Source organism: Salvia miltiorrhiza, chromosome 8, assembly GCF_028751815.1.
Source record: "Salvia miltiorrhiza cultivar Shanhuang (shh) chromosome 8, IMPLAD_Smil_shh, whole genome shotgun sequence".
In the NCBI taxonomy this organism is placed as follows: domain Eukaryota; kingdom Viridiplantae; phylum Streptophyta; class Magnoliopsida; order Lamiales; family Lamiaceae; genus Salvia; species Salvia miltiorrhiza.
In genome coordinates, this window is record NC_080394.1 from 39,235,488 (window position 1) to 39,261,409 (window position 25,922).

At 37.7% G+C, this 25,922-nt stretch overlaps 3 protein-coding genes and 1 long non-coding RNA gene across 4 annotated transcripts; 3 read left to right on the top strand and 1 right to left on the bottom strand.

Moving 5' to 3' along the window:
- Positions 1 to 1,520: 1,520 nt before the first annotated feature.
- On the top strand, positions 1,521 to 5,914 carry LOC130998460 (uncharacterized). The gene is made up of 8 exons (XM_057923879.1): positions 1,521 to 1,718; positions 1,764 to 2,225; positions 2,300 to 2,530; positions 2,714 to 3,362; positions 3,467 to 3,527; positions 3,628 to 4,579; positions 4,626 to 4,868; positions 5,786 to 5,914. The coding sequence occupies exons 1-8, from the start codon at positions 1,521 to 1,523 to the stop codon at positions 5,912 to 5,914; spliced, it is 2,925 nt and encodes a 974-aa protein (XP_057779862.1).
- An 8,826-nt stretch (positions 5,915 to 14,740) lies between these two features.
- On the top strand, positions 14,741 to 16,112 carry LOC130996713 (secoisolariciresinol dehydrogenase-like). Its single transcript, XM_057922021.1, has 2 exons — positions 14,741 to 14,947; positions 15,187 to 16,112. The coding sequence occupies exons 1-2, from the start codon at positions 14,910 to 14,912 to the stop codon at positions 15,974 to 15,976; spliced, it is 828 nt and encodes a 275-aa protein (XP_057778004.1). The 5' UTR covers positions 14,741 to 14,909; the 3' UTR covers positions 15,977 to 16,112.
- A 4,691-nt stretch (positions 16,113 to 20,803) lies between these two features.
- LOC130996714 (uncharacterized) lies at positions 20,804 to 21,691 on the bottom strand. Its single transcript, XM_057922022.1, has 4 exons — positions 21,376 to 21,691; positions 21,226 to 21,292; positions 21,044 to 21,124; positions 20,804 to 20,941 (listed from the first exon to the last, which is right to left on the bottom strand). The coding sequence occupies exons 1-4, from the start codon at positions 21,639 to 21,641 to the stop codon at positions 20,936 to 20,938; spliced, it is 420 nt and encodes a 139-aa protein (XP_057778005.1). The 5' UTR covers positions 21,642 to 21,691; the 3' UTR covers positions 20,804 to 20,935.
- Positions 21,692 to 22,835: 1,144 nt separating this feature from the next.
- LOC130996715 (uncharacterized) lies at positions 22,836 to 25,723 on the top strand. The gene is made up of 3 exons (XR_009092752.1): positions 22,836 to 23,043; positions 25,104 to 25,307; positions 25,390 to 25,723. It is a non-coding gene; the product is annotated as an uncharacterized LOC130996715 (long non-coding RNA).
- The last annotated feature ends 199 nt before the right edge of the window (positions 25,724 to 25,922 follow it).

A 25,922-nucleotide genomic window follows, 5' to 3' on the forward strand; every position in this document is an offset into this window, starting at 1 on the left:
AAGCTAAACTAGAAACGAACTCTAACACTTGAGTTCAAAACAGTTCTAGTCTATTACAATTAAGACCTATGAATTTTGGTATCATCAAAACAAGGATTAGGATATTCCACAAGGTTCCCAACAGGAATTATAATTATTTATTAAAATTTCATACTCATTAATTAAGAAAATTTCAAACATATTTAATAAAGAAAAATTACAAAAAAAAAATGAATTAAAATGTGGAAAATGAGTATTTAACATACTCCCTCTATTCCAATTCAATAGGTTACAACGCCTGAGCACGAATATTAAGAAATGAATAGTTTATAATAAAATAGTAGAGATAAAATAGCTTTTTTTTTAGGGTAAATTTTTGAAAAAAAAAGTAGGAGAGAAAATGAAGATATTCTTTTTTAAGTGAAAGAAAAGATAATTTTGTGTTGGCCACAATGAGATTTGGGGTAAATAATAAGTTGTTTGAGGATGTTTATTATGTATAATTTTCCATTTTAAGAAGTGGCCTATTGGATTAGGACGTCCAAATAAAGAAACATTGTCTATTAAACTCGGACGGAAGGAGTAAATAAGAGTATGTAGTAGATACCCATGAATGATATTCTATATTGAAACATAGTTTAAATGAATTAATTTTTGTGAATTTTTATCTTGTTAAATTTTATTCGAAATATAATATATCAATGTAATTTCTACTTTTTATAGAATGTAACTAATATAATATTGATGAGGACTGAAATATGCACCAGCGCTGTGCACTATATAATGGGAATATTTCTATTTATGCTCATGATTAGTGTTATTATTATTAAGCTAACCAATGCAGGTTTAATTGAAGAATTGGGATAATAAAAGAAATAATAGAGCTTCCGGCGTAGTCAAGCAAGCATAGGCGATTCAGACCAAGGTCAATGTATTAAAGGGGCTTAAGCCCAATTATCTGAGTAAATGGGCTTGAGGCCCTAGGGCTTATTTACATGCTTATAAATAGAGACTTAGGAGTGGGTTAGAAGAGGATGATCTCATTTTTACTCATTCATCTCTTGTAAAATGTAATTCTCTTAAAGTATAGTGAAAAAATCCCCAACACCCCGTGGACGTAGGTCTTCTCGACCGAACCACGTAAATCCGGTGTCGTTTACTGCTTTTTAGTTTAGGTGTTGGTTTCCCGTTTCACCAAATATATTTGAATAATTTCATATTATTATGTGCACTTGTATATATATTATGTATTGATTTTGTGCTTCTACTCCTTGTAGTAAGTTTTGTGCTTTCATCGAGGAGCATGATCTGATTCAGCCGGAACCTTCTGGGCCTTTTTTCACTTGGACTGATCGGCGGCGTTTTCCTTTTCCGATTGAGTCTGTGCTTGATAGAGCTCTTTTCTCTCAAGAGTTCTCTGATATTTGGCACTTATCTTTTGTTCTGGTTCTCTCTCGGCTGGGATATGACCATTCTTCTATTCTGTTGAGATGCCAGGACACGGCCTCTGCCCTGTTCGCCGTCGTTTCCATTTTTTGAATATGTGGTGCACTCATGAGGGTTTCTTGGATCAAGTCAGGGCTTCTTGGATTCTTCCTATTGATAGTCTTTGCCCGATGGTTAGAGTGATGAAGAAGCTGAAGCGTCTTCGTTCGGTTCTCAAGGCCTGGAACAGAGATACTTTTGGGAATTACAATATCGCCTTGGCTGAGCTGCACCAGGATCTGAGTTCCCTTCAGGTAGGGATTGATGAGCATGATTACACTTCTGACCTCTTTGATTAGGAGGTTTCTTTGCAGGCTCGGATTGGCACGATTCTCATACGTAAATCTGAGCATCTGAGGCAGCATAGTCGGATCACTTGGCTTTCTGATGGTGGTATGAATACCCGTTTCTTCCATTCTATGGTTAAATGGCATAGATCCGGTCAATCCATTAAGAAGCTAAGCATTGATGGGGTTATTTCGGAGGACACGGCTACCATGGCGGCTCATGTGGTTGGTTTTTATAAGGCTCTTTTCTTTGAGCCTGCTTCTGGGTTGGTGGATAGATCCTGGATTTCTAACTTCATTCCTAACTCTGTCTCTTCGGCTCATTCTGCTATGCTCACAACCCCCCATTCGGCTGATGATATTCGTTTGGTGGTTTTCTCCATGGATAAAGATAGTGCGCCTAGTTCGGATGGTTTTAATGGGGCCTTCTTTCAACATTCTTGGGATGTGGTGGGGGAGGACATGGTGGCGATTGTTAGGCTGTTTTTTTCCATGGCTATCTCCCCAATGGCCTTAACTCGAACCTGCTTTGTCTTCTTCCCAAGAAGGCGGATGCGATTCTTGTTTATGATTATAGGCCTATTGTGCTGGGTAATTTCTTTTTCAAAGTCATCACCAAGATTTTGGCCTCTCGGTTGAATGCGGTGGCGGCGGAGATTGTTTCGGCTAATCAATTTGGTTTTATCTCGGGTCGCTCCATTCAGGAGTGTATTCTTCTTGCTTCTGAAGGGGTTAACTATATGGAGCGTTCGGTGCTGGGGCAGAATTTGGCTCTTAAGGTTGATATCAAGAAGGCTTTCGATACTCTCAGTTAGGACTTTGTGGATACTGTGCTGGAGTGCTTTGGTTTCCCTCTCACCTTCAGATAGTGGATCAAAGTCATCTTTTAGTCTGCTCGGATTTATGTTCTCTTTAATGGGGGGCAGCATAGGTACTTTAGCTGTTCGCGAGGCGTTTGGCAGGGTGATCCTTTGTCTCCTGTGCTTTTTGGGTTGGCAGAAGAGGTGTTGAGTCATCTTCTTTTGGATGTGACGGATAGAGGCTTTATTGCTCAAATGCGTATGTCCCGGCCTCTCCTCTTCCCTTCCCACTTTCTCTATGTGGATGATGTCCTTTTATTCTGCAAGGCGGACCACCGAAGTTGCAAAATGATTGATTCTATTCTTCATATCTATGCTTCTGTCTCCGGTCAATTTTGTAATAAGGCTAAGTCCACGGTTTTCTTCGGCAAGGGTGTCCCTCTTCAAATGCGCCGGCGTTTGAAGCGTGACTTGGGCTTCTCTACTGGTTCTTTGCCTTTTATCTATCTAGGCGTCCCCATAGTTGCTGGTCGTGTTTCATCTTCTCGTCTGGCTTGCATTCGGGATCGCATTATTACCTATTTTCCCAGATGGCAGGGCATGCAGCTTTCCATGGCAGGTCGTATTTGTTTGGTTACCTCGGTGATTCAGAGTGCAGCTGTTCATAGCATGTTGATTTTCAAATGGCTGGTTAAGCATTTGCATGACCTTGATCGTGCTTGCCGTTCCTTTATTTGGACTGGCACCACCATTTCCAAACCGAACTCTTCTGTGGCTTGGAACAGAGTTTGTGCTCCTAAAGCACAAGGAGGTTTGAACATCAAATCTTTCACTTACATCAGTCAGAGCTTTATGCTTAGGTTGGGTTGGTTGTTGATTACTTCTGATTCGTTGGGCTTCCGTTTGTTTCGTCAGAGATATTTGGATTCCTGCTTTCGTCTGAGGTCTTCTTGGTTTACCTCTTCGATTTGGCTGGGTACTAGGGATGCTATTAGTTCCTTGGTTACTGATACGCATTGCTCTATCGGCTCGAGCTCCTCTATTCTTTTCTAGATGGATAATTGGTTGGGGTATAGGCTCATCGACAGAATTGGAATTCCTAATTCTATCCACCAGTATCTTATGCAGTCGATCTCAGATTATTTTTTCGATAGCTTCTGGAACTTCACGTTAGATTTTCTGCAAGCTTTTTCGGACATTGCTTTTGACATTGTCTCGGTTCCTATTGGTGGGGTTGGAGACCGCCGTGCTTGGACTCATTCACACTTTGGAAAGGTTACTTCTTCTCTTGCTATGGATCATATGCGGCCTAGTTTTCCGACGGTTGATTGGGGTAAGTGGATATGGGCGCCTTTTATCCCAGTCCGCAGAGCTATTGTTACTTGGTGGGTTATTCTGGGTCGTCTCCTAACGGCCAGTTTACTGCGTCGCCAAGGCTTTATGGGCCCTGGATGGTGCCCACTCTGTCGTGATACTGGAAAGGATATTGATCATCTCTTTTGGGAGTGTTCGATTGCTAGACACATTTGGAGCTCCCTCTTTTCCTGGTTTCATCTGGACGGTTCTTCGATCTTGGATGTTGGGAGTCTTGTCATTTGGGCGATGCGGGTTAAGGTCAGCAAGCAGGTAGCCAATCTTTGGCGGGTTGGTGTCATGTCTGCCGTGTGGAGTATTTGGAATCATCAGAACAGGGTGGTGTTTGATGAGGCTCCTATTTCTGCTGTGGCTCTGACTATTCAGGTCAAATCTTTTATTCTGGAGGCCTCCCATTTCAATTTGGGTGAGATGGCTAATTCGGTGGAGGAGTTGCTTGTACTTCACGATTTGGGGGTGTCGGGCAAACCCCATCGTCCTACTTCTTACATTTATGTTTTTTGGCTCCCTCCTCCTCATCCTTGGAAAAATATCAACATTGATGGTTATGTTCATGGTTCGCCTCCAAGTATTCATGTCGGAGGTATTATTCACGACCCTAGTTCGGTGGTTGATTATTTCCATTTCTCTGCTGGTTGTGGTTGGGCTTTCGAGGTGGAGCTTTTCGCTCTTATCAGCTCTGGAGCAAATTGTGTTTCAGGGTTGGGATTACATCTGGATTGAGACAGACTGCACTTATCTGGTTGATCTTTTTCGCTCTCGTTCTGACTATGTTCCTTGGAGATTCTTCAGTCGCTGGAGGAAGGTGATTCATGATATTGCTGATCTTCATATTATTATCACCCATATCTTCAGGGAGGGGAATCAGGTTGCTGATTTCATGGCCTCTTCGGTGACGGAGAAGGGTTATTGGTCCTTTGCGATTCCTAGTATTCTTCAGCTGGTTCGTGATGACAAGTGGCTTCTCCCTTATGTTCGGATCCTGACTTAAGGATGCTGCTCTTCTCAGGGAAGTTCTTTTCCTTTCCCTTTTTCGTTTTGTTCGGGGGGGTGGGTGTTCTTTCTTATTTTTGCTTGTGTGTGATAAATGTCCCTTCCTTTTTAGATTTTCTTGCTCTTGCACGTTCCTCTTTTTTAGCGCTGGTTCTCTTGTGGTCTTGGTTTGTGGTGATCTTTGGTGGCTGTCCTTGTCTCTCTGGTTTCTACTGTCCCGAGTTATGTAATGGGTTCAATATTTTGGCTGCAGCATCTTGATGAGCAATTTTTGACGTGATTTGTCCGGTAGATGCTAGGAGGAGTGTTTTCATTGAGATAGCCCTATTTCTTTTCTCTGGTTTGTTTGGTTGGTTTCTTGTTAAATTGCTTAAGGTCTCTACTCCTCTGATGGGTTCGGTTGGTTCATTATGAGCATGGGAAACCACGCGGGAATATTTTAGTTACCCCCAAAAGTTTTATCCTGTGAAGTTGGCTTGTTGAAAGCAATAGTGATCATATTTAAAAGACTGAGATTTGATTATAAAGGTAATTGCATTAGGAAATTCACTCCTAGCGGAGAATTGGGTCAGATCGGATTTTTTGTATCATTTTGCTGTTGCATCTCAAAGTCGTAGCTTTGCACATTGCTTGCGGTTTGTAGTTTCTTGAGGGACTTGGTCTGGTATGAGACATGTTTGGTGTGTTGGACCACTTATGTTCTTTCGCTGATCTTTGAGGTTGTTGCTTGAGTTTGCAGTGGTCTTTTTTGGAAGGGTTGTTTTTCCTTTTGTTGGTTTTTTCGTGGTTTGGGGTCAAGCTCGCTCGAGAGGTTCTTTGTGTCTCTCTCTTTTTGTTCAGATTCTTTGTTTTTCCTTTGGTTTGCAGGTTTCAGGTGTGTTTTGGGCTTCTATTGTTTGGGCTTTGGTGTTGCTGGCTCGCACTCCTGTGTCTTCTTCTGGTGCTCGTGTGTTCTGGGCGTCTGCTTTTGAGCGTTCCTTGCCCCTGCTATCTTAGGCGTTGCTTTTGCTTTTGGGTTATGTTTCGGGTTTTTTGGAGGCCGGTTATCCTAGGGGCAATGGCTCGGCTGGAGCTTCTGAGGTTGACTTTCCACCTCCTCCCGTTTCGTTGTTTTGGCGTTTTTCGTTGCTGTGTTGTTTTCTTTCGTTTGAGCTCTCTTTTTGGAGGCTCGATACTTAGTCTGCGCTTGTGCTTTCAAGGGATTTGAACTTTTCTTTTTTCAATAAAATTTCTATTTCAGCAGTATATATTATGTACAATTAATTATGTTTCCTAATATATAATAGTGTATTATTGATTCCAATTACTGAATGAAGAAATAAAAAAACGATTAAATTTAGACAATTATTGAAAATATAAATTGTGAGACTTAGAAAAAAAAACAAAAATATATATAAATATATACGAAGAAACGCCATATAAAAATACACCTATACATATTATTATAATGTTTTTATATAAAATTATATATTGCGTGGTAGGTTGAAACCTGAGAATATTATAGTACATGACATCAACGAGGGACCGTTTCATTTATTTAATATCCAATCTATATCTATATCTATATAATATATAATAACGATTACGGATTATTATTAATAGTAACTTTCATTTTCATTTATCCACCTTTTCATTCTCAGAAATTAAGAATATTGAAAATATTAAACAAATTCCTTAATTATTATTCTCTTTCGGCGGTTTATATCAATTAGAAGCAATTAGTTTATGTGTAATTACTTTCTATTTCATTTTTATCTATTGAATGTAGAAAGTTGTCATCCCAAAAATTTGCTACATATTATGCACAATAATAATGATGATTATATATAAATTAAGCAAAAATTAATGTACAGCAAAATGGAATAGAGTGTGTGATCCCAATTAAGTAGCTAATTAATTCAATTAATTTAATAATTTATGTAGCTAATAATAATTAATCTAATTAAATATGTGATACAGATCATACATAGACTTGATATGCATAGAGTGTGTGAACATATATAATCTTTGTTAGAGAAGAAAATCGAAGAGAGATGAAATGAGAATGATATATAATCAAAATAAAAAATTATAATAGTATTGCTTATAAGATAATGAGAAAATAAGTTGAGGTAGATAAACTTAATTTTTGAGGAGGTATAAGTTCTTAGAATTTATTTTTACAGCTTATAAATTATTTAAGAGCTTATTTTATCAAATATTTTAAAGAAGCTCATAAGTTGTTTTAAAAAGCTTATAAGTTGAACCAAACATCCTCTCTGATGTTTTGTGAATCAACGAAAAAAAATAGGAAGATATTTTGAACATATGATAGTATACTTGATATGTTTTGGATAAACATTGAATCATATTTCTTTTAGAGTAAAATTTTGAAGTAGCCAAAATGAAGCATAAAACACAATTTATGGCCACACATTGAAAAAACACAAATTTTGGCCATTTTTATAGCTTTGGGACGTTTTTGCCCTTAATTGGGCGGACTGGGTAGGGTCAGGAGCGCGGGTCGCGTGCCGGGTAGGATCAGGCACGCGGGTCGGGTTAGGCACTTATGGCACTATTAGTGCCATAAGTGCCAAGCTTGGCACTTATGGCACTATAAGTGCCATAAGTGCCAACGAATTTTTTTTTTTACTCCCCCTGCCCTGTCTACCGCTCAGACCCCCGACCCCACCCACCCCACCCACCCCCAAGCCAAAAACTTTTACTTTATTATTTTATTTTATGGCACTTATGGCACTAATAGTGCCATAAGTGCCAACGAAATTTTTTTTTACTCCCCCTGCCCTGTCTACCCCCCAGACCCCCGACCCCACCCACCCCACCCACCCCTAAGTCAAAAAAATTTACTTTATTATTTTATTTTATGGCACTTATGGCACTATTAGTGCCATAAGTGCCAACGAAAATCCAAAATAAAATAAAGTAAAATGGTCTTTTTAGCACTTATGGCACTAATAGTGCCATAAGTGCCAAACATGCAGAACAAATATAGAAACAACAGCATCATCTAAACCCTAAATGGAACATTTAAACCCTAAATGGATAATCTAAACCCTAAATGGAACATCTAAACCCTAAATGGATAATCTAAACCCTAAATGGAATATCTAAACCCTAGGGGAAAGTGTTTAAAAAGTTCCTTTTGGCTTGGGGGTGGGTGGGGGGGTAGGGTCGGGGGTCAGGGGGTAGGCAGGGCAGTGGGAGTAAAAAAAAAAATTATTGGCATGGGGTGGGTGGTGGGGGGATGGGTGGGGTTGGGGGTCTGGGGGGTAGACAAGGCATGGGAAGTAAAAAAAAAAAAAAAAATTTGGCTTGGGGGTGGGTGGTGGGGGGGTGGGTGGGGTCGGGGGTCTGGGGGGGTAGACAAGGCAGGGGAAGTAAAAAAAAAATTTTTTTTTTTTTGGCTTGGGGGTGGGTGGTGGGGTGGGTGGGGGGTGGGTGGGGTCGGGGGTCTGGGGGGTAGACAAGGCAGGGGAAGTAAAAAAAAATTTTTTTTTTTTTGGCTTGGGGGTGGGTGGTGGGGGGGGTGGGTGGGTGGGTGGGTGGGGGGTGGGGGGTGGGTGGGGTCGGGGATCTGGGGGGGTAGACAAGGCATGGGAAGTAAAAAAAAAATTTTTTTTTTTTGGCTTGGGGGTGGGTGGTGGGGGGGTGGGTGGGGGGTGGGTGGGGTCGGGGGTCTGGGGTTTGGGGGGTAGACAAGGCAGGGGAAGTAAAAAAAATTTTTTTTTTTTTGGCTTGGGGGTGGGTGGGTGGGTGGGTGGGTGGGGGGTGGGGGGTGGGTGGGGTCGGGGGTCTGGGGGGTAGACAAGGCATGGGAAGTAAAAAAAATAATTTTTTTTTTTTGGCTTGGGGGTGGGTGGTGGGGGGGGGTGGGTGGGGGGTGGGTGGGGTTGGGGGGTCTGGGGTCTGGGGGGTAGACAAGGCAGGGGAAGTAAAATTTTTTTTTGGCTTGGGGGTGGGTGGTGGGGGGGTGGGGGGGTGGGTGGGTGGGTGGGGGGTGGGTGGGGTCTGGGGTCTGGGGGGTAGACAAGCAGGGGAAGTAAAAATTTTTTTTTTTTTTTTGGCTTGGGGTGGGTGGTAGGGGGGTGGGTGGGGTCGGGGGTATGGGGGTAGACAAGGCATGGGTTAATCCCTAAATCTGGATCCGGGTCAAAGAAAGTTGTTGGATCTATTGGGTTAAAGGGTAAATTAGGTAGAGCACATAAAAGATGGCCAAATATTGATGTTTTAAATTTTGTGGACAAAATTTAAGTTTCAATCACCAATAGGGCCATCCGGCCCTATTGTTTCTTTTATTTATTATACTTATAAGAGTTTTAAATATATTTTTTTAGCTGGAATCAAGAGTTTTAAATATTAGCCGGCCTGCATTCATATAAGTTAAATTGCAGAGTAAAATGGGCCAGATAATATACTAGTTTACAAACTAACTCCAATTTCCATCCCAGAAAACAAGAAAAATTTTGTCGTCAAAACTTGGCAGTACGATTAATTTTAATTTTATGAGGTGGTCGGGTGTACCGTCCACTTGGATGGATTCATATTTAAATTATAATCCGTATTCTGATTTAAATTCGCATTCTAACTCAAATCGTATAAATGACAATATTCGGTTATACAAATGATACTGTTTATAATTGACATTATTCTATTATACAAATGACATTGCATATAAATGACACTATAACATTGTAAATGACATTGTATATAATTGACACTATTCAAAAATATAAATGACACTTCCTGTAATTGACACTATAAAATTATAAATGACACTATAATATTTTAAATAATGCTATAAGATTGAAAATGACACTATAACATTATAAAATGTTACAGTCATTTATATACTTGAATATTGTCAATTATAAGTAGTGTCATTTGTATAACTGAATAATGTTATTTATACGATTTGGATTAGCATGTGGGTTAGAATTTGGTACAGGTCAATCCGAGTGTGCAGGAGATTTTGCTTAATTTTATTTTGAGGAACTATTAATTTAAAATTTTATATGACACGCATCTTTAGTTCATATTTAATTGTGTGTTTTTGAAAGTTAGAAAGAGATCCAATTAATTGAATTTATTACTTGTTGTTTGGTTTGGATAATAAGTTAATCATTATTCGTATTTCAGAGTAATCCAATCACCCAATTTATTATCCCTCAAAATAAAGGGAAAATAAAATAAAGAAATTCCATTACTAATAATTTATTTTTATTGTTAAATCAAACACTCAATAAAAATAATAATTATTGTTATTATTTCACCTTATTATTTATTTCTATTCTTTTTTCATTCCTCAATTTGAACCAAACATGCGCATGGTCTCTTTGGTTGTAAAATTATCATGAGAAAAGGATGAAAATGAAAAGGTGGGAAAATTTTATCATTTCCACACTTTATGATTTTTTTTATCATATACTTCATTTATCCTATACACATGTTCTCTTTCTTGGAAAATGATGGATAAATTGTTAAATGACAATATTACCCTTATTATTGACTTAATTATTTTATGTCATACTTTCAATTTTATTTTATGCCATACTTCAATTTTTTTTATAATTTTTCTCGCCACCTCCACCCCCATCCCCCCCCCCCCCCATTTTTTTTTTAATTTTTCTCGCCACCTCCACCCCACGCCCCCACCCACCCCCTCCCCACCACTCCCCCACCCCCTACCCCCCAATTTTTTTTTAAAATTTTTCTCACCACCTCCACCCACCCATCGATCCCCTCCCCACCACTCCCCACCCCCCAACCCCCCCCATTTTTTTTTAATTATTTTTCACCACCTCCACCCACCCTCCCCTACCCCACGCCCCCACTCACCCCCTCCCCACCACCCCCCCCCTCCCCCAACCCCCAATTTTTTTTTTTTAATTTTTCTCACCACCTCCACCCACCCTCCACTACCCCATGCCCCCACCCCAAAAAAAAAAAATCTCGCCACCCTCGACCGTAGCCGGCCACCCCACTACCCCACGCCCCCACCCACCCCCTCCCCACCAACCCCCCTACCCCCCCCAAAATTTTATTTGTTTTAAATTTTTCCTGCCACCTCCACCCACCTCCTCCCCTCCCCCCTACGCGACACCCCCACTCCACCCCCTCCCCACTCCACCCCACCTCACCCCAAAAAAAATTCTTTAAATTTTTCCTGCCACCTCCATGGTGTAGGGGAGATAGGTGGAGGTGGCGAGAAAATTTTAAATTTTTTTTTTGGGGTGTGGGTGAGGGCGTGGAGTAGTGGTGCCACCGGGCCGCCGGAATGCTGAACCTGAACCGGCCCTTAGGGTCTTTGGACGGGCCGGTTTTCGGGCCCGGAACCGGCGGTTACGGGCCGGGCCAAAAACCGGCGGTTCAGGGCTGAAAATCGGCGGTTCCCGGTTTTTTACTTTTTTTTTAATTTTTTATATTATTTTTAATGAAATTAAATTATTTGTGTTAATTTCAACTAAATGTAGCTTCACTATTTATAGTGTACTACACATGGTAGAGAATCCTACATTTTTCAATGTGGATAATGTAGCTTCACTATTTATAGTGTACTACACATGGTAAAGAATCCTACATTTTTCAATGTGGGATAATTTCAACTTAATGTAGCTTCACTATCTATAGTGTACTACACATTGTAAAGAATACTACATTTTTCAATGTGGGATCACTCAACCTAACTTATAATTTATATTCATGTAATATATAACTTATAACTTATAAATATATAACTTGTAACTTATAACTTATATTCATGTAATAGTTTTTACTTTACAAATATTGAAAAAATATTAAAATTACACAACTTATACTATATAGTTTTATAAATTATGATGTTAAAAACATAAAATGTTAAAATTACTCAACTTAAAGTCTTAAATTACTTAATAACTTATATACTATTGTCATATAAATATATAATTTTTAAATAAATATTGTGTTTTTCAAAGCTTGTAATTACACAAGTAACCAAGTAAAATAATTTTCAAATTTACTCAACTTAAAAATCTTAATAATATAATAATATTTTTTATGTCATCTTTTTTGAAAATGACAATTGAATTGAAATAAAATAAAGGATAAATGATTAACACATTGAGAATCAAAAATTCAAATGAATTCATAAAAATATATATTTTTATTGAATTTATTCTATGTACCAAAAAAATATTACAAAGATATAAATTACATAATCTTAAAAAATGAATAAGTAAACTAACTAATACTAACTAAATAACTAATTGATCCCTAGACCTTATAAGTTATAAGTTACATATTTATAAGTTATATATTTATAAGTTATAAGTTATTACATGAATATAAGTTATATATTTATAAGTTAGGTTGAGTGATCTCACATTGAAAAATGTAGGATTCTTTACAATGTGTAGTACATTATAGATAGTGAATCTATATTAAGTTGAAATTATCCCACATTGAAAAATGTAGGATTCTCTACCATGTGTAGTACACTATAAATAGTGAAGCTACATTATATCCCACATTGAAAAATGTAGGATTCTCTACCATGTGCAGTACACTATAAATAGTGAAACTACATTTAGTTAAAATTATCCTACATTAAAATATGTAGGATTTGAATATAAAATTTAAAAACAATAAAAAAATTAGTCGGGCCCGGCGGTTCCGGGCCGAACCGGCGGGCCGCGGGCCTGCTGCCTCTTGAACCTGAACCGGCTGAAACTGTTGACCGGCGGGCCGGTTCAGGGCCGAACCGCCGGTTCCGGTTAGCCCTTGGCACCACTAGCGTGGAGTAGGGAGGGGTGAGTGGAGTTGGCGAGAAAAAAAAAAAAAATTGGTTGGTGGGGAGGGTGGGTGGGAGCGTGGGGTAGGGGGTGGGTGGAGAAGGCAAGAAAAATTAAAAAAATAAATAAATTGGGGGGTAGGGGCGTTGGTGGTGAGGGGGTGGGTGGGGGCGTGGGGTGTCCGGGTAGGGTGGAGACGGCGAGAAAAATTAATTTTTTTTAGGGGTGGGGGCGTGGGATAGGGGAGGTTGGGTGGACGTGGTGAAAAAAAATTAATTTTTTTTTGGGAGGTGGGGGGTGGGTTGGGTGGGGGCGTGGGGTAGGGGAGGGTGGGTGGAGGTGGCGAGAAAATTTTTAAAAAAGAAATAAAATTTGGGGGGTGGGGAGGGGGTGGATGAGGGCGTGGGGTACGGGGGTGGGTGGAGATGACGAAAAAAATTTAATTTTTTTATGGGGAGGGGGTGGGTGGGGGCGTGGGGTAGTGGGGTGGGGTGGGCCGCGTGGGTTGGAGGTGGCGAGATTTTTTTTTTTGGGGGTGGGGGGATTGGTGGGGGAGGGGGTGGGTGGGGGCGTGGGGTAGGAGAGGGGTGGAGGTGGTGAGAAAAATTAAAAAAAAAAAAAAAAAATTGGGGGGGTATGGGAGGGGGTGGGTGGGGGCGTGGGTGGGGGATGGTGTGTGGAGGTGGCGAGAAAATTTTTTAAAAAAATGGAGGAGGGGGGGGGCGTGGGGTAGGGAAGGGTGGATGGAGGTGGCGAGAAAAATTAAAAAAAAAATTGGGGGTGGGGGGGGGGGGTGGTGGGGGGTAGGGGGTGGGTGGGGGCGTGGGGTAGTGGGGTGGGGTGGAGGTGGCTAAAAAAATTAAAACAAAAAAAAAATTTGGAGGGGGGTGGGGGGCATGGGGTGGGGATGGAGGTGGCGAGAAAAATTAAAAAAAAAAAATTGGGAATGGGGGAAGGGGTGGGGGGGAGGGTGGGGTGGGGAGTAAAATTAATGAAAAAAAAATAATGATTTCGATCCGAATAAGACTCACTCACTGACATTCCTAGTGTTAAGGGCAAAATTGGAAGATCAAAAAAAATATACATCATGGAAAAATTTTATCACACCTATAGGTCATGATAATATTATCATGATTTAGGATGAAAATATGGGAAAAGGGGCTGCCCGGGAAAATTTTCCCTCCTGCCCAAAGAAAATTTGCTAATAAAGAGAACACATGAAAAAGATGAAAAATGAGGGAAATTATTTATTTTCCATCATTTTCCCACAAAGAGAACGCACCGTAAAAGAAAACAATCAACTACAAGTTGCTGCGTGATTTTCACCGATAATGGAATTGTCGATGACAGACAGAATTGGCTAATTACAATGCCACAAATCACAATATTACTTTTGGGGTTCTATTTTATTTTATTTTATTAATCTTAGTTTTATATAATAATGTTTGATTTTCATTTCTTTAAATAGATGAATAATATAATGAAAATATAAATTTACTATATTTTTATGTTTTATTATTTAAAATAATAGTAATATATTTATTTTAGTGTTTATAAGGTGGTATAAAATTATAATATCATCTCTTAAGTATAAAATTATACATTGTTAAATGAAAAAACAATGTCCAAAATTTATATGATATACCATTTTCATAATAAACTAGTATATAGAGCTTATCATTTTCATAATTATACATCAAAACAAACGCACTTTAAGTGCCCGTTTGGTTCAAGTGGAAGAATGAAAAGAAAATTAAATCAAATAAAGAAAAGGAATGGTAACCATAACTATTAATTTTATTAGGCGTTTGGTTTAACAATGAAAATGAATTACTAGGTAAGGGCAATGGTGATTGGGTTACCTTCAAATAAGGGTAATAATTAAGTTATTACTCAAACCAAACAACAAATAATTGGTTCAATTAATTGAATCTCTTACCAACTTCAAAAAACATCCAACCAAACATGGGCTAATGTATAGTTTAGATGTAGGCTGAAGCCCACTAGCCTGATTGAAAATTAACAAAACCGGTGAACTCCATATGACATTACTATATTCATCAATACATGAAACTGTGAATAAGATTAAAATTTCACCTGTCTTCATGGTCAACTTATTTAATTAATAGTTTTATCTAAAAACAACTTATTTAATTAATAGTAAGTTAGTATAGTAACAGCCTTTAAATTGTTTCAACTTATCCAAAGCTCCACGCAGCATCATGGCAACCTTCTCAACTCTCTCTGCGCTCACTAGAAGGTATATTTTCTTTCTCTTCCTCCAATTTGCCATTTAGTTCGATGTTTAATGTGCTTTTTGTTTAGTTCTTTACTTTTTCTTTTTCTTTTTTGAGAATGCGATGAAATTGATACCTGTCACTTATTAGAGGAAGAATTCACGAAGATTTAATCCGTTAACTTTTTTTTGAGTTTTTATCAATTGAGTTGCGCTTTATTATGAATTTAATATGGAGTAGTAATTAACTCTTTGACAAATAGGCTAGAAGGAAAAGTAGCGCTGGTGACCGGAGGAGCGACCGGAATCGGAGAATGCACGGCGAAACTCTTCTCGAAACACGGCGCGAAAGTCGTGATCACCGACGTCCAAGACGAATTAGGGCAATCCGTCGTCAAGCAAATCGGCGCCTCGAATTCGACATACATTCACTGCGACGTCACCAACGAGGATCATATTCGAAACGCCGTCGACGAGACGGTCTCCGCCTACGGCAAGCTCGACATCATGGTGAACAACGCCGGCATCGCCGACCCGCCGAAGCCGCGGATCGCCGACAACCACAAGGCGGACTTCGAGCGCGTGCTGGCCGTGAACGTCACCGGCGTCTTCCTCGGCATGAAGCACGCCGCCAGGGTCATGATCCCGGCGCGGCGCGGCGCCATCGTGTCGATGGCGAGCGTGTCGTCGGGGATGGGCGGCGCCGCCACGCACGCGTACACGACCTCGAAGCATGCGGTGTTGGGGCTGACTAGGAATCTGGCGGTGGAATTGGGGCAGTTTGGTATAAGGGTGAATTGCTTGTCGCCCTATGCGTGTGCAACGGATTTATCGAAGAAATATTTGGAGCTTGATGATGAAGCGCTTGAGCAATTCATGGTTTCCATGGCGAATCTCAAAGGTACAACTCTTAAAGCGGCTGATGTTGCGAATGCGGCTCTTTTCCTTGCGAGTGATGAAGCTCAGTATGTGAGCGGCCAAAATCTGTTCATAGATGGGGGATTTGGCATTGTTAATTCTGCAATGCAAATATTCAACTACCCTCAATCTTAATTCATTCTAGACTTGATTTCCATTTTTTTTAATTTTTTGTATCGACTATCTATTTTACTTCATGTAATAAATAAAAATGTACGTTCGATTTGTTGACAGAATTCCGTAAATTAATTGAAACAAATTTAAATGAAAATATACATTTTGGAGGATTGTTGGAGCCGGCTGAAATTAATTATAGTGTGCAGACGTAAACTAATTGATTAAACTAAGTACAGCCGTCCGCAAAATGTCGTTATGTGTTGTCAAGAAGTAGTATTATTTGAATGGCTTGCTTGCAGTCATATGTCACGTTAACCTCTGTCAGAATCTTAATGATAAGACCAATGTCTTGATTTTTTTAAATTTCTTTAGCTAAAAACAATGCAAACACAAAACATTAATTTTTTCAATCTGTTTCTAATCGTTTTTTATTATTGTAAACTTTTGTTTAAATTAATATAATGCTGAATTTTAATTTTAATAAAATTTATGTTGTTAATGTTTAGTTTTAATGGATCATTGCGTTGGTAACAAGCATCAAAGAACTGGCCTGAAAGGGACGTTAATGGTAGACGACTGACGAGGGATTATATATATCCAAATATGACAATCATTAAAGAAGATAATGGTCATCAACTATTCCTGCTACTATTGGGAAATGTCTTACCTAGACAATGCGTAATACGCATCGTCGTAAGATCTTGACACGTAGCATTCAACTGATATTCCTCGGCTCACTTTATTTTGGCCCGGTCCGAATTTCTTTTATACAATACTGCCTTGGATTTTGTTGGATGGTTTTGTTTGAAACATGCCACGTGTGCCTACATTTTATGTAGGGCTTAGTATATGTTTTCCATTTCTGCTAGGACACGTTTCGCCTCAGAATTTAGTCTTACTTTGAGATTAATAATTGTGCACCGTAGGATCAAATTTCAAATTCCATTTCGTCTATTTCGTCTCTTCTCCGTAGTTTTCGTATATTTTTTGTTGAGTTTGTATTGGTGAGGAAATTTCAACTGAATGGTTTATTTCGCCATGTATGCGAAGCCTTTTTTTTTAATTTTAAGTCTTGTTTCGCAGAACTTGAAGCTCGTAAATCTTTGTTGGGCAAGCTTTGGAAGGACGAATGTAGCGCATTGTTATTCTTCAGCATGGATACGAAAAGTTGTGGTGATTCTGGTATTTATGTTTTTGTTGTTTTCTTTTAGAGGCAGTGTGGTAGGAACACGTTGGAATTTGACTCCATTACTAATTTTCGCAATTTGATTTCAAAGCGCTAATTGGATAGTTGTTTTGTTAATTGAAGTTTTAGTAGGTAGATGAATAAATGTTATACTCCTAAAATTGTTATTCATTATTTTTTATGATGGACGATCAATAAATGTTATATTCGTTCGAAACAGAATCTGGTCGTGTCACTCTTTAATTTCCCTCATTAATGGTGCGAACTGTTTTTAGTGAATGAATATAAGTTGGTCAAACTTGTTGTCCTAACCCTAATGCGCAAATCTGCGTACGCACCTACTGAGTTCGAGTTTTTATGATATTGTTGTAGTTTATTTGACTCCGCGATGCCTTCTGCTGTATCTTGGCGAAATTCGCGAAATGTTGTCGGAGTCGAACATGTGCATATTGCGTGAGTCATGCTTAGGCCATCTACTTAACATCGGTGAGATCCAATTCCAAGGTGAATTACTGAAATTGTTGTGCCGGAGGTTACATTCTAGTAGCCTTCACAAAAATTCGCTATCGTTCAACTTTGGGGATCATATAGTCGAATTTGGAGAAGCCGATTTTTGTCTTATGACAGGCTTGAAGTATAGTGATCAGAATTCACTTCCCAAGCATTCCAATTTCCATGATGTTGTTTTCCGTTCTCGTAATGATTTGATATTCGCTGACATTGAAAAAGAATTCCGCAATGAGTGCGACATTAGTGGAGGCAATTCGGTTAGGAGTTTGAAGTTGGCGTATTTAATCCTAATTTATGGAATGTTGGTTTTCACTAACCAAGATACCGGGAAAGTGGATTTGGGATATTGTCATCTTATGGATGATCTTGAGTTATTCAATGATTTTCCTTGGGGTTTGGTAGCATACCATTGTCTTGTGAGCGCAACACATCGTCTGAAGTGTGACTTGTCGTCTTCTATAAAAGCTGGGGAGAATAATTCACTGTTGGTCTATGGTTTTGTGTACGCGTTACAATGTTGGGCATATGAAGTTCTTCCGCCTCTTGGAATGTTTTGCGCCACATTGAGTATAGAACATTTGAGGTCTTTTCCTAGAATTCTCAAATGGATTGTGAAGCGAAATTTGACGTCCCACAATGATGGCTTGCGCAAATTTTTTTTGGCGGAGCATGGATGTGAGCCTGTAAGAACCTTTTGGAGATTTCTATATTTAGATTATAACTGTCAGTTGCTATATACATAGTAGTTTGTCACGTGTAGTGTAAAACTAACGTTTAAATTTGCATGATTGTTTAGGTACGCATTTCTTTAAGTACTGATGAGATTAAGAAATTGGGGGACCTCGGAATAACTCCTTCAATGCATGTTGCATCCCCTACTCCATTCATCACGAGAACCAAGAATGTGGGCCGCAAATTAGAATTTGGCAGCGGAAGGACATAACTCAAATTCGAAGAAGCAAACCTCCAATAGAAAAACGTTGCGTTTGGGCAGTTCACCATTGAAGAGTACGTCTGCCAAGTGTGTTGATGCCGATGATTGTTCGATAGTTGAACCGAAGCACTACAAGAGTCACGTACCAAACTCCAAAAGAAAGCGTAAAGGTGCACATTATCTCAGTGATGGTACTCCTCGCAGCGATAGCTATTCAAATACAAATTTATGTACTCCGGAAGGTTGCACTGTCATCGGTGATGGAAAATTAAATGTTAGTATGTGATTTACTAAATTACTATTTTTCCCTATAAAATATTATTTGACACCCATTATATGTTGAAGCAGGATCTTACTATGTTGGTGTTAAGCCTGAAAGGGCAAATTAAGTGCTTGGAAGAGTATATGGAGATGAAGTTCAAAAGCTTCGAACATTTGATAGAGAAGTACTCAAACGGTGCGAGATGCTCATATGCTCGTAAATTCGGTTCTCAAACGGCAGATAAGTTTCAGAACATGAAATTTGGGTGCGAGGGTACCCAGAAGATTTCCTTGGATGGTGACGCTGCATCAGTACCTAAGAGTGATATATCGAAATTGATAAATTCATCTAAGAACTTAGATTGTTGTTCTGATGATCGTGATCGTGTAATCGAAGAACGTAAGATCTCAAAAAATGTTGTTGGGTTGGCCACGTACGATCCTAACAAAAGCAATTTGTCGGGTAATGAGTTGGACCGTTTCACAGCATGGATGTCATGTGATCATATGATTTCCTTGCCGTAAGTTTACTCTTCGACATTCAAATACTTGTATTGATTTTTGAAGTTCCACATTCCACGAATGCCTATATACTGTTAATGTTTCCCTAACGAAGTGCTAACATTGTTGTAGTGAAGACTCAGTGATTTTGCCGACATAGATTTATAAATATGCCGAGAGAGATTGGTTTGAAACTCTATTGAGGGATGATGGTTGGCTAGACAATACGGTAAATTCAAATATTTGGTGGCATTTCTGTTTTGTTGTATACCTCAAAATGTTTAACTAAATGCATAATTTTTTGTTATTATAGCACATAGATGCCCTTATCAATTTGCTTCTCATAACATATGACAAGCAATTAAACTTGAAGGTCTCCCGTCGTTGGACTTGCATGGAGGTTTGTTGTTGGGTGAGTTCATAATTGGTTATCGTATCTGGTATATTTTTATTAATATGTAATCACTCATTAATAAATTCGGTTTGTTATTTTTTATTTTTAGCAAGCACTTACAAAGGCAAATATGGATGACATTTTGCCTGTTATGAAGTCGTACATCCATGGAGAACGTCCATTAAATGATGGTTTGAAATGGTGTGAATGTGATAACGTCTTCGGCATTGCAAACATCCAGAATTGTCATTGGGTATTCTTTAATGTGTCATTGGAGAAACAAAGAATTACCATTTGCAATTCAGTGAAGCAGCATTGGGACACTGTTTTGTCACATTTTGCTTATGTTCGTCGGAACCTCCCCATTTTATGCAGCATGGACGGTTTATGGGAAAGTTCAAATCGTCCTCGTTCTCCATTGAAAGATTATTGGGATGTGGTCAATTACTCGAGGGCGCCAAAACAGCTAAACCAAAGTGATTGCGGTGTAATGGCTATAAAATTCATGGAGTGTTGTGCGTATGATGTTTCAGTGATGGAGATTCAGCCTAAGAGTTGTGAGAAATCCCGACAAAGTTATTGTGCCAAGCTTTTCGAATGGTCAGAGGCTATTAAGCTTTCCGTCTTGGAGTAATTGTTATGTTATTTGAGACACGTTCATATTTGGTATTTTGTAACCCTAGCTTAATGCGAACTTAAGGACGAAGGGGTAAATGTTCCATATTTTGAGTGGTGGCAAAGTAGGTCATCGTCATATAGGGTGGACGTCTACCGTTTAGGCGTTGGCATTAATGTCCATTTATTGTGAATGGCTATCGAAGAAAATATTCTTCTTTTCTATTTCCTTCCTGAGTCCATTTATTGCTTTAAATATTTATATATCCTATGCGTAAGATTTATTCAGTGTTGGTGAGATATTTATTTCATCGACAGTTGATTACCAATATCGTTTTTTCCCTTGAGTATATTGGTGTAAATTTTAAAACTACACCATTTTGCGTTAGGGACGAAAAATAGTAGTGATATGGTAATGCATGCAGATTGAAACTCAGTAAACACGAAGTACGTACGATTGTGCATTTGAAATACAAAGAATTTAAATAAAGTACAACCCGTTAATCTTATTCTCGCGCAATCACCGAATCAGCCTTCCTTGAATTAGTTCGGCTGGACGATTTACCGTTTGATAGTTTACTCCTTTTATGAACGGAAATATGTTGGACTCAGTGATTTTTTTTAAGGTTTAATTCACAACGTATGCGTAGGATTGCGGTAACGAGTATTAGGTTTTAGATGTACCTCCGTTGCCATTTGCTCGGGGAGAATGTCCAGTTTTGTGACGTCGAATTCCATGTGGTTTTCCCCACACATGGGACAGGTCTAGACCAATGCACGCAATTGCAAATGAAGCAAACTTATCAAACTTTGAAGCGTATGGCGGGACAATTTTTTTGGAAAATATTATAGATGTCTTTGCTTACCTCGGTTTCGTCTGCGATTATTTTCGCCATGCATGAGTAACCACATACAAGGCCACAAGGTAACACACTGAAAATTGTATACACACGTATATAAAATTGGTTGCAATGAAGTTGAGCACTTTAAAAAAAACTCAAAGGAGAAGTGATTACCAAATTTGGTGGTCTCCGGCAGTTTGAGTAGGGCATAAACAAAAGAGACATTTTATACAGACGTCTACAATATTTTGCTTGCGCTGAATGTGTGGCGGTGGCCTCCCTTCCTCGGGTTGTCTGTTGGTGTTGTCAAGTGTATCTCCAACGGCTAAACTCTCTCCGACGTTGTCTTTTTCCCACGGCAGACTAAGGTGAAGTTTTTCCATGTAATGAAATACGGACCAATCATCCCAGTCATCAAAGGGGCGATCGGCTCTCTTCATTGACGGCAGTCGTAGAAAGATATGTTTGTCGTTGGGTCGAGTATAAGAATTATTATGTGTGTTCATTCCCAAAGCTGAAATTTATAATGTGTAAAAAAGTAGTTGATCGAATAGGAGCAGCATTTAATGGAGTCATCCACTTGTTGCAATGGTTCTTAGTTTGAAGTTGCACTACATATGTAACTATCGAATATGTATTATATTTATATGTTCAATATTTACGTGACTTTAAATCTCTTTTGAGTTATGATTCTTTTCCCGAGTGTCATTTTGAATTTTTCTCCTATTTGACAAAAACCTTTGTTTCTTTTCATAAATAATAAAAGAAACACATCATTCATTTTGATGGGGATGGCTAAAAATGCTCATATTAAAATATGTACTCTTAAAAAAAATAAACTAAACGTACATAAAATTATTTTTTCTAAGTTTAGCTCATTATTTAACTATGTCTTCGTATTAGTGAAGTTTGAATTGGTCAGTGGAAAAATAAATCATATTAGTACAATTTTAACTAATAATGATAAAAAAAAGTGTGAGATACCGAAAAATGAACTCCAACAAAATTAGACATATCATTTTACCAAAATTTATCCTCAAGTATACTTATTTAATTATATATACTCCATCCGTGCATAAAAAATAGTCCATTTTTGTCATTTTGGGATGTCCACAAAAATTAGTCCATTACATTTTTGGAACCTATCTATCACATGGTGAGCCATATTCTCTACTCACAATATCTTTATAAACACCACTCATATTTTAATAATAGAAATAATTTTTGAGGGTGTTATGTATGTATATGTTATGTAAGAAAATGTTTTCCCATAGTTTTTTATGTTCTAATTTACCTTGTGAAAAATAAAATATTTCATAAGTATGAATTCAAATAATCCAAATTAATAAGCAATTTTCCCAACAAAATAGTTGTTGCATTTCAATAATTTTGGTACAATGGTGTGCGATTTAACCACGTACAAAAAAAATGCATTACCCTTTACATTTATATTTATCCATTTATATTTCCATGCACGTACTCCCTGAGATTCTTACTTTCACGTGAAGGTAAAATATGGGAATCAACTTTATTACTTTGTCATGTTCTTCGGTCGTGGAATCTTTAGTTGTTGATTTATCATCCATGTTTTGCTATTGTCCAGTGTTAAAAGAATATTGTGTACACATCAAAAGTTAGTTCATCAAATTTGGAGATTATTTAGCCATTGAAGAACAGCAGACAAGTTTCAAATATAAATGAGCTTCGTGAGAAGCTGGACGAGCGTAGAAGATCAAGGAAATACAAGCATTATAAGTCTGCGGATTTAAGTCCACGAAAAGTTCGGCATTCTGGTAGATGATTTATACTGAGTGATCCGTCAATTACCGATCTCGATTTAAGGTCTGCAGTTCAGTTGTGTTTTTTGCTTTGCATAGTGATTGTATTCATCATACATTCATATTGAAGTCTCTCAAACACGAGATATATTCCATGCATGCAAGGAGACGGAATGAGATTGAATGTACCAAATCTTATGTCTCACTTTCAATTTTGTGTAATTTCTTATATATATTTTCTTCAATTTCAATTTTATATGGTTCAGTTTAATTGTGTAATTATTAACTAGGGTTTATTCCATAAATTTAGGGTATACAATTATTTTTTATCATTGAATGTTATGATAGGTTGATAAATTCAAAGTGATGGTATATACTTTTTACAAAATTTATTTTTTGAAAATAAATATTAAATATAATTCATAGTATTATAGTTAATTTTATTTTTAATGAAATAATAATTTAAAACCAAAAAATAATTTTTTCAATGTACCAAATCTTATGTCTCGTTGTGTGTCTAACTTTCAACATTGTTTAGTTTGTTTTATATATTTTCTTCAATTTCAATTTTATATGCTTTAGTTTAATTTGAAATATATTGTTTTAACCCCATGGAGGTTGTTATTCGCAATTTGGTGGGTCGTTTTATACTCCCAAATTCCACGTTACGCCATTTATGCAGACATTTTTAGATTTTTAGTATTGTTAGACATATGGTCCTCATTTTTAAAGAATGCATAAAATTTGTGGTATTAACAAACACAGAGTCAAAGGATTTTTTAGGACAGTAACTTAGATTGATTTGGAAATTAGGACAATAATTTTCGGACTTGTAAAAATAGGACACTAATTTTTTTTAGAGTAAAAATAGGACACTAATTAATAAGCCACGTAAAAATAGGACATTTCTCGACCGACAATTGGCCGAAAAATGTCCTGCGGATGCAACACTTATTAATTAGTGTCCTATTTTTACTCAAAAAAAAAATAATGTCCTATTTTTACAAGTTCGAAAGTTATTGTCCTAATTTCCAAATCAATCTAAGTTACTGTCCTAAAAAACCCTCGAACTCAACAAACACATATGGTCCTCATTTAAAAAAATTATTTACCCTAATTTTGAATTAATGAACCCAAATAATCAATTATTAATTGAATTAATTATTTTTTTATAATATTAAAATATTATAAATTATAATTGACAAACAATATAATACCCATTTTGTGGCATTTTGCGGATTTCATGAATTAGGCCCGCAACATAGTTAAGATAAATGCAAATGTTCATATATAAATCATTCATGATAGCTAGCTGCAGTCCAACGCTACAGTTATTGTGCTAGTTAGCTAGCTTTTGAAATTTGACTACACAAAGGCCTACTCTGTAAAAAAGTTTACCCACTCTTGTCCTTCGTACCTACTGATTGTGACGGATCGTGGGGAGATATTTGGTAGAGATGCACGACATTACATTTTTTTTTAATTTTGTTCACCATTAAAATATTTCGTGAACCATATAATTATAAAGACAAATATACTTTTAATATAACATTACAAGTGGTTTTGGTGTTATCTTGCCTTCAAATTCTACATTGCCATTTACAGAGTAAGTGGGAAATGAACTTTTCAATTTTATGTAGGATGTTTTTTAAAACTTCTTCGTAATTAATTGAAATAAACTTTCCGCTGTTTTCTTCTGGAGGAACACTCAATCTCTGCGAAAAATAAGCTGCCCCGAAACAGTGATGTGTCATTTTTCTCTGGCATTGAACACCGCGACCCAATGAGGAATCGACAGCAACCCCTTTTCAAAGATTGACAACGTACTATTACAATAATTCTGGGCAACCGTGTCCGAGTACTAATATTTAATTATTTCTTATCGTGTTGAAACAATTTTCAATTGCTTTTACAATATTGAGTAATTCATAAGTAATTTAATGGATACATTATCATGAATTTTTAATGGATACCGTTTTCGTGGGTGCTAAGAAATTATCAATTTTCGGTTGAAACGCAAAAAAAATCTTAAAGTAATCTAATGGATACATTATAATGACTTTTTACATGACTAATTATAACTGTTGATAATATTTTTAAGGGTTAATCTTTAAAGCTTTTTAGGGAAAATCATCAATTTTCAAAAACTGAAGAATTCGCAGCGACAGCATGGGGTTGAATCGATCTTTCGGTAGCTCCAGCTCAAATTACGATTTTGAGAAAAATCAACAGAATATGTGTAATTGCAAGGTGCCTGCCGTGATTTTGACGTCGAGGACTACGGCCAATCCGTTCCGGCGTTATTATTGTTGTCAGTACCATCATCAGGTGAGTTATGTGCTTGATTTTGTTTGCAAATTTCCCTCCCGTTCGCCTGTATTAGTCACTGCGATTGACACTTGAGATGTAGGAACACGACTGCCGTTTTTTTGACTGGATTGATCCAGAAATGTCAACATTCCAGAAAGGGTGTGTCAACAAAGTTCGTCGTGAAAGAGATATGGCAGAGGAAGAAATCGAAGTATTGAGGAATGATTTGAAAAAATTGCAATGCCATTACAAGCTACTCAAATTGATCATGATTTGTTTCCTCATTTATTGGGCAATAGCATGGAAGTAGTTTGGTAAAGTGTTAAGTTTTTTGAACTTATGCAGCATGAAGTTTACTCCTTCAAATTTTCAGCTTTTATGCTATGTATTTAAGGCTTCAATCTTAATGTAATGAAGGATGTTATCCACTTGTACCGTTTGAGCTTAATGTAAGAAGATGAAGCATCTATTTTTTTGCCAATGTAAGAAGATGAATTTAGAGTAAAATTTTGTCCATTAAATCGATACACAAAGTAGTAGTTCACTTTGATATTGTGCAGTTGTAGCATTAAATGCTTTGTAAATATATAATATATGGGTGGTTAGCCTTATTTATGGCTAGACCTTATTTAA